This window comes from Cyprinodon variegatus, unplaced genomic scaffold (assembly GCF_000732505.1).
Source record: "Cyprinodon variegatus isolate N-32 unplaced genomic scaffold, C_variegatus-1.0 Scaffold1285, whole genome shotgun sequence".
In the NCBI taxonomy this organism is placed as follows: Eukaryota; Metazoa; Chordata; class Actinopteri; order Cyprinodontiformes; family Cyprinodontidae; genus Cyprinodon; species Cyprinodon variegatus.
In genome coordinates, this window is record NW_015151738.1 from 71,692 (window position 1) to 86,254 (window position 14,563).

A 14,563-nucleotide genomic window follows, 5' to 3' on the forward strand; every position below is an offset into this window, starting at 1 on the left:
CTAATAGAGCTCCTGCTCCATACAGACTCAAATTCTGTTAATGATCATTCATCCTGGGCTTTGGGGATAAATTTTTAACCTGTATGTCAGAACAGAAACACTGCAAACATAATCTTTATATTTACTTTAAAGCTAAAAAAAAAAGCTTGGTACTTTCTTTCCCTCTCTCTGTGGAGATGTTAAAAAAATCTGCTTCCTTTAATGAAATACTAAGTTTATTGGATCCTCTCAATGTATTTAAATGAAAACTCTTTGAAACACTTTGTTAAAGATAGGCTTGGTGTATGCACGTTGAAGCTTTCTCTTTCTTTAGTTCTTTTTCCTGAAAAGAAATCACTTGGGGAAAACTCTAATAACACTTCATAACTTATATGTATTGAATAACCATGAGACATGACAACAGATTTTTATAGAAATTGTAATCTGACTCAGATCAGAGAAGTTGCTTAGGTTTTTTTACAGAAGGCAGCTGCATACCCCCGGGCTCACTTCTCAGGAAGTGGCCCCGATTACTAGTTAAAGAAGCATTTTATACATCTCCAGTCTGCCACATCATCATATTTTACATCATACACGTTTGTAGATGATCAGCCTTATTAAATTATTACAGGTACACTTTATTCTTAGCTGAAGGATACCGCTCATTCCATTCCTAAATATTTGCCACATACAGAATGAAGATTATGTGCATACTATATATCCGGACAGAAAACTGTCTTAATTAGATATCATACCGAGGAAAACATCAGTTCTGTCACGCAACAGGCAGCTAATATTAAAGACCCATGGAAATCTTATTAAAAATTATTGCCAAATCATTCTGGCTTAAACATGTATATAAATGTACTCTTTATCAGACCATATTGTCCCAAAAGTTCGAAAAATTTTATCTAAAGAAAATATATCATGTCTTAAAATCTGTTTTTTTTTTCTTTTCGTTATCTTATGCAGACCAGTTAGTTATATTTCAGCTTGTGCATCTAAATTCAGTTATAGCATCTTGATTCATATGTCACAGCTTTACCATTGAGTTCCATCCCAGTGTTCACAGGGATGGACGTCTGTGTCTTCAGCAGGCGTAGAGCTAACAGAACTGTCAGCGTTGCGAGGCAAGGGCTCAAACATGTACGGCTGTAAGCCTTCTACATTAAACCAAGCTTCTGCCGCCCTGTTGTCCTCTTCCACAACATCTTCATCCAATTACGTTCACCTTATTCACTCGTGTAAAGTCGTGCACCGCTCAGGAGAATTTGGAAATGCAACGGTTGGAACAGCCGCTTCCCTATGACTATAAAATGTAATAAACTCACTCATCATCGATGATAATTATCCTACCAACTGTGATATTCGGCCTCAGTGGGGGAGTTTTAAATGTGAACAAAAACAATAAAGCAAAGTAAATACTGGAAGAAAAAGTATATCAAATGTTAGAGTAGAAATATTTAGCATATGTCAACTAAGCCCCGCCTTCATTTCAGGGTCAGTACAAAAGTACTACGTCTCTGGCAAAGCTGTTTTTAAGATCTACCCCAAAAAACTCCCCCTAATGCCTAAAACTGTTCTTATAACAGAGATTCACCTTTATTCCTCTTTCTTTTAAAGAATATCCAATAAAATTAAGCTGCGTAAACATATTTAGATAATTCAGATAGTTTTGCAGAGTAGAATTAGACGAGGATGGTCAGAGAACATGTGAGAAAGTTTAACAGCATTTCACAGTCGTGTTTTTGTTTTGTAGGAACAACTTGGATGCAGGAAATTCTTCCCCTGACCATAAGTGGCGGGGATCCATCCTCTGTTGAGACTTTGCCCAACTGGGACCGTGTTCCCTGGCTGGAGGAGACCCGGGCCTCCAATCTAAACCTGGAGGAGAGGCCGTCTCCCCGCATGCTCACGACACACCTCCACTACAGCATGATGCCGCCGTCGTTTTTTCAAGTAAAACCAAAGGTAACCCTAACAAAGTGTGACCCTTAAGCCCCTTAAAACATATTCGGGTTCTAAAAAAAACACATTTAATTTTTTTGACAAGATAAAAACCTCCTATTTTACAAGTTTTATAATAACTTTGCCTTTTACTTTACACACCTGTTTCCTGAATGGAGATCTAAGTCTATGCTAATCCTGAACCAGCAGGTCTCTTTTCTTAGTAGTTAGTTTTCAGATTCATGCATCTTGTATTTTTTTGTCTGAACTACAGGTAAAGTGCTTCAAGTGGTTTTTTTCAGAGAATTTGAAGGTGAAGGTAAAACTAAGTGGCTTAATGTTTTGGGTAGAGCATATTTACAGTCAAGAAGGATCTTTCAACATGAAGTTAAAGAAGTGTATGTACTTTTTGTGAGGTTTTGTCTAAATAACTGCTCAGACTAGCAAATGGAAAATTAGCACATTTTATTTGTTGGTGAATTTTTCTTTGTTTGGTTATTTTTTAGTTACAAAATACAAATTTTCCGTGAAAAAATAAACAAAAAAGTAAGAAGCTCACATGCCCAAATCTAAATTTACAGTACGGTACTTCAAAATGTGCTTTTGATATTAAAGAAAATACTAAAAGACCTACACCCAAGATACATATCCCTTCAGTTAAATATGACTGGCTAAGATATGTTCAAACATTTTATTTTAAAGAGAAATAATGAATGATAATTTAAGTTTCACCAGAGCTACAGAGAGGACTCCTGGTGGATATTGTGATTCTCTTCTCAGTTATATATCCTATTATCACTGTTTTAGTTGGTTGCCCCCAATTTATTTGCTAACCAGCAGGCTTTGCTATAAACATCTTTAAGTTTGCAGGAAAATAAAACATTATAAACAAAACGCAAACTTTAAAGGTATAGTGGAGGATGTACTTTTTCTGGGTGGAGCACCAAAAATAAGCAGTCCACCTAATTGTCAATCATTCTGGTGATGTGTTTACGTAAGGCCGTCCTACGTGCTCCTCCCTATTTTCACTGGTGAGTCTGACATAGTGGAAAAAATGCAAATCTTGTTTTGGAAAGTAAGCTTGTATGAGCGATGCAAACAGCAACTTTGAAATAGAGCGTGCTTGAGGAGAAATGGGCTCTTTCATGCTCTCTCACACGTTTAATAGGCTTTCCCTGAGAAGCAAGTGTGGCTATAGGGTTTTAAGTGGAGAGGGTGGGTCTTTTCAAAAATTTCCAAAAATCTACCTTAAGTAGTGTCAGTCGGAACATATTTTCCAATTGCGGAGCAAAGCTAGTGTTTTTAAATGTAATGTCATACTGTCTTTGCAGGTGATCTACGTCATGAGGAACCCCAAAGATGTGTTTACCTCTTCCTATCACTATTACAACATCACCTCTTTCTTGGTGAAACCAGGTCCTAAGAGCGAGTTTCTCCAAAAGTTTCTGGATGGAAAAGGTATCTAGCATGCTCTGTTTATCTCTTAAGGCCAGAACACACCGGTTGCATATGACAGAGGTCTTCAACAGGGGTCCGCGACCCCTAGAGGGTCTGTGGAGGTACTGCATGGGGGTCTCAAAAGTTTTGGTTGATTATACTTTTTTTTTTTTATATTCCCCCCTGCAATTTTTTCCACTAATTGAAATGTCTTTAAATCCACATTAACAAGAATTCAACACACTGTAGTAAACAGATAAGTGGAGGCAGAAGATGTCTTTCAGTCATCAATGCACACATTCAGCGACACACAGGAGCTCTTTCAAGCTGGGCACCGTTTCATTCACAACACCCATCAACCAGGAATCAGAATCAGAAATATTTTAATAATCCCAGGGAGAAATTACTTTCATTACATTACTCCATCTGTAATAGAGTAACTATAGGACCAGTTTAATTTAACACAATTTCATACAATATATATACAAATAGGGGGTCCCTGCTCCATCTCCCCATCAGTTTGGGGGTCGTTGGCCTGGAAAACGTTGAAGATCTTTGGCGTACGACTTTTTAATCTCCCATTCAATTTTTTTCCACCTCAAACTGACTGCATAGAGAGGGTGAGCAGATCTGCACAGATTTTTTTTTCACTCCTGTCTACATGCTATACACAAATTCTACAAAGCAAAGCCCCACTGTGCAGCATCTCAAACCAGATCAGTTAGAGAATGTTTATATGTCTATATTAAAAACACAATAAGATCTGCGTCTAAAGAAAGAAAAACAACAATAAATGAGGCAGAGAGAGGTGACTCTCAGAAAGAGATCTGTTGAGTGTTTTAAAGTTTTTCTTTCTTTTTTCTCATGAAAAGGTGAGAGAGATACTCCGCGCTTAAGCACTTTGTCATACCTTCGTTTTTGTTTGGGTTTTTTTTGTGAGGCTCAAACAGGATATATCCATTTTTTTAACTCCTCGTGAAGTTATTTTTTTAGATTGATAAACTGCGCTTTTTTGTCCCTTGTTGTTTTTGTAAGGCTCAAAGAGGATCACTACTTTTTACTCCTATCGTGGCTAAAATATTAGTTTTTTAATGTTTCATTCATTGTTTTTGCACGAGTCTGTCCCGCTTGCTATATATGCTCCTGCTGCACTACTAAAAGTGAAATTTCCCTGTGCAATTGTTAGATTTTAGTTAGCATTTTCCCACAAAGCGGATGTGTTTTACTTTATAACCTCTTCCTATCAGACCCATGTAATTACAACTGAATTGCTGTGTAGTCTGACTAAAATGGACCTGGGGTCTATCTCAGTCTGACCTATGCAAGCCCATTGCGTAAAATCGTGTTAACTGTGATCATCCCCATTGGCTTTTAATAAGAGCTAAACGCCACAACCTCATCTGACATGAATTTCCGTCGGATCGCAAACAATATCGGATTCAGTGTGTTCTGGGCTTTATAGAATTCAACAACAGGCTTTAAATCTCAGCTGTATTTTAAATACTAAAGTAAAAATATTGGTAATGAGAAAAAAAAGTCAAACTGTTCTTTTTTTCAGTTATATTTGGTTCCTGGTTTGATCATGTTAAAGGCTGGCTGAACGCTGAAGAGAAGCAGCATATCATGTACATCTCCTACGAGGAGATGATAAAGGTGATTGCTAAATGTTTTTGAATTTTTTCATTCATACAGAAGTCAGAAAACATACAGTGAAACTCTCAGCGAGCATGAGCTGAGTTCTAACAATGCACTGCGTTGTGCTTTCCTGTGCAGCAGGACCTGAATGACTCTGTGAGCCGAATCGCACGGTTCCTGGGAATAAATTTGAATCCTGAAGTAATTAAGAAGATAGCTGACAAGTGTTTATTTGAAAACATGAAAAACAACCCCATGTCCAACTACTCAGTGGTGCCTCAGGAGTTCATGGACCAAACAAAGTGCCAGTTCCTTCGTAAAGGTAGGTTTTAGTAACCGATTATTGGGAATCAAAAGCTTTTTGGGTTTAGAATAACATTTTTCTTCCACTCCAGTAAACTCACTTTTTATTATTTTTACAATAAACCAGTACTAACATACATCAGCAGTTAATGATGATGCATTTTTTTTTTTTTTTTGTATTTATTAAGGACATATATTGTACTCATACCGACCAGAGGAGTATAGTTGTGTCAGTCACACCTAGTCCAGGACCAAGTGGGGTTTATTTAGTTGTTCAGTGCAAGACGGATTATAACGTTTCTCAGGAAACTGCTCCATTTCTTCTATGCAAAAGACAATCACAGGCTTTAAGCTGCAGACGTCAACCTTTGGTCGCTTTAACCTTTAGACAGCCCTCTGTGCCTCTGCTCTGATGGCGCTTAAAACCACAGCTGTTTCCTTCAGAAAGATGCTGTGTATCTTATCTAGATTATCTTTTATTAGGACAGATCCAATCGCTATTGCAATGTTTCAAATTTGTACTAAATTGACGTGCTGCATTTCATGTGTGTCCATCACTGCACCTGCAGGATAAGGGTAGAGGTGGACAGGATCGGCATCCTGCTTTAGAACATTAAATTTAAAACATGTTCTAACCATAAAATGTTTAAATAAAATCCAAACATGACAAACAACCAAAAGTCTGTATGTAAGAGCAATTGAGACTGCAGCATGTATGGAAAGAGAATAATAGCCACACATTAATTCACATCAACATTTCCAGAGTAACTTGAGTAATTTGCATGCATCGAATTCATAAAAATATCTTTATCCTTAAGAAATTAGCAATTAAATAATATTTTTAAGTTAATATACAATTTTTACTTCATGGCCTTGTGCTAATAAATTCATTTTACCTTCCTGCAATGGAAATCATTCTTTATGATTTGAATTGTTGAGGTGACCCAGAGCTAACTTTAATCATGTACTTCTTTATAAAAATATACATTTAAAAAATGTTTATGCATGATTTAACCAAATATTTGATTTTATTTAATTAAGATAAAAATTCTTGGAATATTTTTGGGAAAAAAAATCAAAGGTCACAGGAAGGAGCCCATATCCAGATCTCTTCTGCTGGGTCCAGCCCAGGGTTATAGTCGGTGTATTTCAGCATAGTGAGCCACAATGCTTAGCTTTGTTCCAGCTAGAATAAAATTCAGGCCACTATGTTCTTTTTTTATACGTAATTGACCCTTTGACATACTTCTGGGCTTCCTTCCCCAAGGCTCTCTCCAGCACCTTTCAGCACAAACACTGGGTACACAGAAAGTTTTCAAAGTTATGCTGAATTCAGGCCGCTTCACTGACTTTTAATGAGCGTTTTTAATGAGCGTAATGAGATTTTTTAAATAAATGCACCTCCTTATTTTCACATATGTGAGAAAAAAAACTGGTGTCAAAAGTACACACATTTGTTACTTCAGTAGAAGTATAGATACTGCAGTTTAAAAACACTCTGGTAAAAGTTGAAGTATCAACTTTGACCTCTTTACTCAATTAAAAGTGAAAAAGTAAATTGGAGACTGTAAACAGCACTACAAGGATTCCAGAGATAATAGGTGTGTGAATTATTTGATCAAGGAGTTGAGTCCATTGGGGGCCCCAAAAATCTAATTTTACTTAGGGGCCTCATGGAGGCTTAGGCCAGCCCTAAATAGAGCTTTATGAATTTTATGGGTTTTAAAGGGATTTTTTTTTTTATTTGTTTCAGAAATTATATAAATATCCACTTTAAGTGTATTAACACAAAACAGACTGGTTACACTTGTTTGCTTAAATTTAATTATAATGTTGATGTAAAGAAAGTAGTGAAAATTTGAGTAAACCTCAGAAACACTTTCTTTTTTCTGTGATTTTTTTTTTATCAGTGTTCAAATATTTTCTCAAAAGGATTTGATACATTTAGATGCTCTTTTAAGATAAAATGTGTTGCATAAACATTCCTCTTAATAAGGAATTCCCGTTTGTTTCATTTCAGGGGTTGTTGGAGACTGGAAGAATCTGCTCACTCCAGAAGAGGCAAAGCATTTTGATGCAGTGTTCAAAGAAAAAATGAAAGACGTGAAATATAAATTTGCTTGGGATTAAATGCTGATAGTTATTTTTAGCTTTGCATACATCTTATGATCTTCTTAGAGCAATAACTAAAATATATCGTGAAAAAAACCCAAAGACTAAAATTCAGACCTCCTTTTTTGACTTTGTTCAGTTACAAACAAAATACAGAACCTCAGTGCTTTGATCCATTAAGTCTTTTTACTTGAATCTAGGAAAAAAAAAAACTTTTACCTCAACCGTGTTTAGTTAAAACAAGTATTCCAAATATCTACCTTTTGTCTCCAGTGACGAGACTGAAATAAATCAATGTAAGCTATTACAATACATTCTTCGCTTTAGATACATTCTAACCTTATGAAAGCTGTTCTACCATAAACTGTCTGTAGTTTATATTATGACTTTCTAATTAAATGTAAATGATTATTTAACTAATATAACTGTTTATAGCACATTTTCAACAGTTTATAGGTTCAGTAGCCATATTGGTTGTTGGTTTGACTTTCCAGCTGGTTATTCCAGTGTGTTTTCCACTTGTTTATGCTACTTGTAACTCACATAATCTAAGTTTGGGGCACAAATGGACACATTAAGCCGGACATACACAGTTGCACAGTTGCATGCAGCTACAGCTCACACTGTACGACAAAGCTGCAGGGTTTTGTCGTACAGTGTGAGTTCACAGCTCACTATCCATGTTCTCACACTGTGCGACCCGACGCTTTGATGCAATGTATCTGCTCACGTTGTACGTCTAAAAACCACGTCGGACTCCAACGCAGTGAGATGGCGCTACTCTGACTCGTCTATCTAGAAGCCAAACAAGCAGAAGAGGAATATGAAGTTCACTAGAGTGAAACGCACTGCCTTGGCGATTGTGTGCCCTAAACAAAAAGGCGACAACATTTTTTGACAAAAACATGGCGGAGCAAACGTAGCTACTACGCTCTGTCAATTTTACTGAAAGAGCTCCATTTTAATTACACCCCATCCATTGTTTATATTAATCCTTGGTTTTAAAAAATGGCGCACCCCAGCACCGAATTGAGAAGGACGACCACACAGACAGCTGGAAAGGCATACCAACTACCAATCACAGCTGCTTTTTGTCTGTGCACTTCCGCTTGAGGTCTGCCTGGGTTTGCGACCGTCCGACGTTGCAGAACCTCTGTGCGGGGGGCATGGTCGAGCACAGAGAAAGATTTGACGGTTGAAGAGGCTATGCTTCAGAAGTATCAATTTAATTCAGTTTATTTCTATAGCGCCACAACATATGTCATCTCAAGGCACTTTAAAGTTAAACCAGATCATCCAGTCAAATTGATTCAAAGTTTTTTATCTAAGGAAAACCAGTTGATTGCATCGACTCATTGACTCAAATGCAATCCCTCAAACTAAGCATGCTTGTAGCGACAGTGGAGAGGAAAAACTCCCTTTTAACAGGAAGAAACCTCCAGCAGAACCAGGCTCAGTGTGAGCGGCCATCTGCCGAGGCCGACTGGGGTTCAAGGAGACAGAAGCAGAGATACAAAAAGCAACTGTAAAAGGCGTCGGCAGACGAGCTCCGAGCCAGCTACAGTAACATAGGATGAAGAGAGCACATCCAGCCAGTTACAGTCAGAGAAACAGGACTACAGTTATACAGAAGTACAAATTGGCCTTTAAGAACCAAAGCCAGTAAAACCGCATTATAGAAGTCTTGGTGATGGTTGTCGTGTGATGCTTGAAGATAGATTGTTTTTCACACTTGAGAGGCACGCATTTGACTGTGCCCCTATTTATTTATTTTTTTGAGGCGGAAAAATGTCAGGGCCGAAAATCGTTCCCAGTCCGAGTCTGCATAAGGGTCTCTAAAGTATTTACTTTTCCAACCAGAACTAAGATATAACAGAAGTGAATTTTTGGCAAAGTGAAGCAATCCTCTGAGTGGCAGAATAGTTATAGATGGCATTTTTGCATGAGAATCAAATTGTGTTGTACTTTTATAGTTTTTTTCTTGACAGACTCTGTCACTGGGCCAGAGCATAAGTGTGACAGAGCTCAGTTAGATGAGAAAGGTGAGATTTCAATCTTCACACATATATTTAAGGACATGTGAGTGGGATGTCTTCAGTGTTTATTTTTACAGCTGGTCTTTGGAGGACAAAGAAGACATAGCTAACCTTTATTCTCTTGATTCTTGTGGGACAATATAAAACAGCTATAGTACAGTTTAAATGACAGCTTCTGACGTTAGGATGTACATGGTGTGTCAGTTATCACCTGATGAGAAGGATTTTCTTTGCTGCTCTGCAAAATAGTTGAGACAAACTAGCTTACAGTATTTGAAGTCCACAACCTAAACTAAACAGAAACATCAGGAGACAAGTCTTGAGCAGCAATGACCTTTTAACAAACCTTTAGTTATTACTGCTTTCCTGTTACTAAGCACTTTACATACAGCAGTAAAATGAGGAAGTGATGTAACATACAGAACTAAACAGTTTTCGTATGATTTCCTGCTGTCAAAATCTTAATGTGCACACAGTGTCGAGAGATAACCGCATAGTTTCATGTTTATTTTATTCTGTTTCACTGTAGTTATTTTTTTTAATGCTTGGCTTTAGATTTTGGATTTTTTTTTTTTGTAAATTTTTTTAGTAACTTATAAACATGTTTGGTTACTCTTTTAATTTCTAAATCTTTCTCTTTTCATTATGGTTGATTCATTATGGTTGATTCTGTAGAAAATAAAAGCTGTTGAACTGCATCTGTGCGAATTGACTCTGTGTCAAATTAACCGAGTTTCAATAGACTTTGGTTTTATTCACTTTGTTGACTTTTATTTTGAATTTCTTTGTATTAACTAATGATTACCATGCAGCAACATCGAGAGGCAATAAGATTGTTACGCTGACCCCTTTCTTAATTAGTTCAGCTGTACTTTTTTGTCTTTTTATCATAAGTTGTTTTAATGTTAGTTCTCGTATAAAAAATTTTTTTTTAAATAATGAACTGAGTATGGCTTTCTGTGAAACAAATTAGACTGCAGCTGACCCCCACCTATCTGGGACACGAACTGTTCAGACTTTTCCCTTGATAGATTTCTAAAATGTTATGTCAATTTGCACCAAATCAAATTCTAATGCAAAACACTTTCTTTCTGTTAATGCTTGTTCTGATTTATATTTTCTGTTAAATGGTGGACAAGATCTTGGTTTCTACTGTTGGGGCTGCATGTCAGATGATTGAAAATAATGTATAATGTACTTAACATATATATCCCTTTTTGTGCACTGATCAAGCAGCAAAAGCAATCCAGATGACATTTTTATAGAGCAGAAAGATTAAGGTTGAACCTTCCAATAGTTTGTTTGCACAGAAAAGTGCCAGACAATGTCTAAAGTCAACATTCTCTCTTTGAACATCATGTATTCAATGTCCACCCTGGGGCATCATCATATGATCAATTGAGTGAATATTAAATGGAATAACTTTCCTTACCCAATAGGACCAACATAAAGATGTTATTAAAGGCTGGAACAGAGCGGATCTGATTTTACGTCTGATTCGACAGAAAATCGTGTCAGACGAGGTTGTGGTGTTTAAGCTAATTGAAAGTCAACGAAGATAATCACACCCAACACAATTTTACGCAAGGGTGCTTGCGTAACTCCGATTTAGATAAACCCCAGCAGGGGCGCATCAACCACGTTGGAATGCGGTTGCATTTGTTACCCCCCAAAAAAGCCTTGCAACCCTGGCTGCTATTCCAAAAATCGAGAATCAGGCCATAGCAATTTGTACATTTCTGAGTGGAAAGTTCTGATGTCCAACAGAATTTAATGCAATACGGGGTAGCGCAATGGCGGCCAAGGTACTGCTTTGTTTAAGCTTGGTTTATACTTCGAAGCGTCGCACAGGGCACAAGGGTACATGTGCCAAAGAAGGCAATCATGCTGTCCCGGGCCACCCGTGCGCAGACCGCGAGCACAGCTTCTGCACTAGGTCGCGGACCTCCGATTTTTTTGTAACCTGGCACAGACTGCCCCCCCAGCCTTGTTCCAAATCTGAGGATATAAGGTTGTTCTCCATGGACAACTTTGCCTGAACTGATTTGAAATGGTGCAAAAGCTTAAATGAAATGATATTACTGTTCATTCAATGACTGAAAGCAGCATACAGGGGCGAGTTTATTGGCCAATAAACTTTTTGTGGTACAAAAAATAATTTTAGTCACATACGATACTATACAGTGCATTCAGCTTTTATTTAGTGAAACTATTTTTTTTAATATGTTATAAAAAAAAGAAAGATCTGTACGGGCTTCACAGGGGGGCTGTTTCCCCTGTGCAGCAAGTAAATCTACCGTTTTATTCTACAAACCGGATTCCAAAAAAGTTGGGACACTAAACAAATTGTGAATAAAAACTGAATGCAATGATGTGAAGATGGCAAATATCTATATTTTATTCGTAATAGAACATAGATGACAGCTCAAAAGTTTAATCTGAGTAAATGTAAAAAGAAAAAAATATGTTGATTCAAAATTTCAGTGTCTACAGATCCCAAAAAAGTTGGGATAAGTAGCAATAAGTGGCTGGGAAAAGGATATTGAGCATATAACGAACAGCTGGAAGACCAACTGACATTAATTAGGTCAATTGAAAACAGGATTGGGTATAAAAAGAGCCTCTCAGAGTGTCAGTGTCTCTCTGAAACCAAGATGGTAAGAGGATCACCTATTCCACCATTGTTGCACAGATAGTGCAGCATTACCAGAATGGTGTTTCCCAGCGTAACACAGCAAAGACTTTTACGTTATCATCATCAACCGTGCATAACATCATCAAAAGATTCAAAAATCTGAAACAATCGCTGTGCGTAAGGGTCAAGGCCGTAAAACTCTACTGGATGCTCGTGATCTCCGGGCCCTTTAACGTCACTGCACCTCAAACAGGAATGCTACTGTCAAGGAAATAACAGAATGGGCTCATGAATACTTCCAGAAAAGCATTGTCAGTGAACACAATCCGCCGTGCCTTCTGCCGTTGCCAGCTGAAACTCTACAGTGCAAAGAGGAAGCCATTTCTAAGCAAGCTCCACAAGCTCAGCCGTTTGCACTGGGCCAGGGATCATTTAAAATGGAGTGAGGCAAAATGGAAGACTGTTCTGTGGTCAGATGAGTCACAATTTGAAGTTCTTTATGGAACACTGGGACGCCGTGTCATCCGGACCAGAGAGGACAAGGATAACCCAAGCTGTTATCAACGATCCGTTCAGAAACCTGCATCACTGATGGTATGGGGTTTCATGAGTGCTTGTTGCCTGGGCAGCTTGCACGTCTGGAAAGTCACCATAAATGCAGAGACCAAAGTTCAGGTTCTAGAACAACATATGCTTCCATCTAGATGTCACCTGTTTCAGGGAAGACCCTCCAATTTTCAACAAGATAATGCCAGACCACATTCTGCAGCAATCACAACTTCATGCCTAAGTGGGGGGAGGATCCGGGTACTGAAATGGCCAGCCTGCAGTCCAGATCTTTCACCTATAGAGAACATTTAGCACATCATAAAGAGTAAGGTGCGACAAAGAAGGCCCAAGACGATTTAACAGTTAGAGGCCTGTATTAGACACGAATGGGAGAGCATTCATATTTCTAAACTTCAGAAACTGGTCTCCTCTGTCCCCAGACGTCTGTTGAGTGTTGTTAGAAGAAGGAGGGATGCCACACAATGGTTGAATTTGTTGACGCCATGAAATTTGGAAATAACATATTTTTCCCTTAAAATGATACATTCTCTCAGTTTAAACTTTTGATCTGCGATTTGTGTTCTATTCTGAATAAAATATTTGTTTTTAACACTTCCACATCATTGCATTCAGTTTTTATTCACAATTTGTTTAGTGTCCCAACCTTTTTGGAATCTGGTTTGTACCGTATATCTTTGAGTAGCGCAATAATTAGCAATTCTTTAATAGACAATACTGTGCCTCTGCCAATTTGCAAGTGGGATATCAACTGCTTCTGCTTTTTTTTTTTTTTGCCTTTCCGCTTTTTATGTTGATCACTGTCACTGTGGTTTTTGAGAGTACTGCACCTACAGTACATCCACCTATACAAATATAAAGAGACAACACTTCTATAGGCCGACAGAACGCGAGCACAGACTGGCGCAACAACCCAACGTTCAAACATATTTTGGCCTTTAGAACTCAAGTGGCACGAGGAGGAGCAGACAGAAGGAAGCACTACGAAAGGAAAGAGATAAAATAACTATAATATATTATAATAAAGAGGAAATAATTAAATTTTGGTGCTAATAATAGTTTTACAGTCGAGTCTGAGACAGTAAAAAAGCCTTCATGTTTATACATGTAATTCTGGAGTCTGAAATTAGGTCTGTGTAAGGCAGAAAAGCTAAAATTATTAAAATTTTGTTGAGAAAAACAAAGTTAGTTTAACTCTTACAGACACGAAAGTAATTAGGATTCTGGTGAGAGAAAAGACTAAATTGGAAGTAGAAGAGCAGCAAGAATTGGTCAGTGTATGATGACTAGTGGAAAAAAGTATTCAACTATTTACTCCAGTTAAATAGATGGCGATTGATTTTATCTTTGCAAAGAGAATAAGTAATCAGCCCTGTTCTGATCTGGGAGCCGTCGTTCCCCCTTACTTATATTGATGGAAAGCTAACAGTAACACGTTATGAATAAACCTTGAGAAAGAATCTGGTTTGTTATGAGAAGAAGGTATGTCTTGTCTACAAACACCCTCACACAGGGGGATTGTGTGGCCTTGCATGTGAAAAAGGCTGAGTGAAAAAGTTTATAGTGACTAAATGGCATAAATTAATATATGAACTAAGAGAGACTACATTTTCCGACCTCATGACCAAGATGATGGTTCTGATTGGTCCCTTAAAATATTCCATCCAATCAGTTCAGAATTCCAAACCAGTACTATGCAATCTAAACCTGACAAGAAACAGAGAAAGTGGGAGGAAAGAAAACACTCACATCTGCAGGGAGAGGCTTTATGGCATCATCAGCTGTGTTTGTGCTTGTACAGGCTTGTATAGGTCATATACTTAGGATTCTAGGGCACACACAGACAACTTTATAGCAATGATGCGTTTGTTTTGCTTCTTTCTATGCCCTGCAGCTCTTGATCCCACTCCCT

At 37.7% G+C, this 14,563-nt stretch overlaps 1 protein-coding gene across 2 annotated transcripts in view; it reads left to right on the forward strand.

Annotated features, from left to right (window-relative positions):
* The window catches only part of LOC107102636 (sulfotransferase family cytosolic 2B member 1-like), a 19,170-nt gene extending 10,532 nt beyond the window's left edge, over window positions 1-8,638 (forward strand). Inside the window, exons 2-6 of one of the 2 annotated variants that reach the window (XM_015402016.1) lie at window positions 1,739-1,950; window positions 3,258-3,384; window positions 4,922-5,016; window positions 5,137-5,320; window positions 7,322-8,638. In XM_015402016.1, coding sequence (XP_015257502.1) covers window positions 1,739-1,950; window positions 3,258-3,384; window positions 4,922-5,016; window positions 5,137-5,320; window positions 7,322-7,431 — 728 coding nt within the window. In that variant the 3' untranslated portion in view covers window positions 7,432-8,638. The remainder of the gene's footprint in view (window positions 1-1,738; window positions 1,951-3,257; window positions 3,385-4,921; window positions 5,017-5,136; window positions 5,321-7,321) is intronic. The other variant, XM_015402017.1, reaches the window with a different exon arrangement.
* Window positions 8,639-14,563: the final 5,925 nt, after the last annotated feature.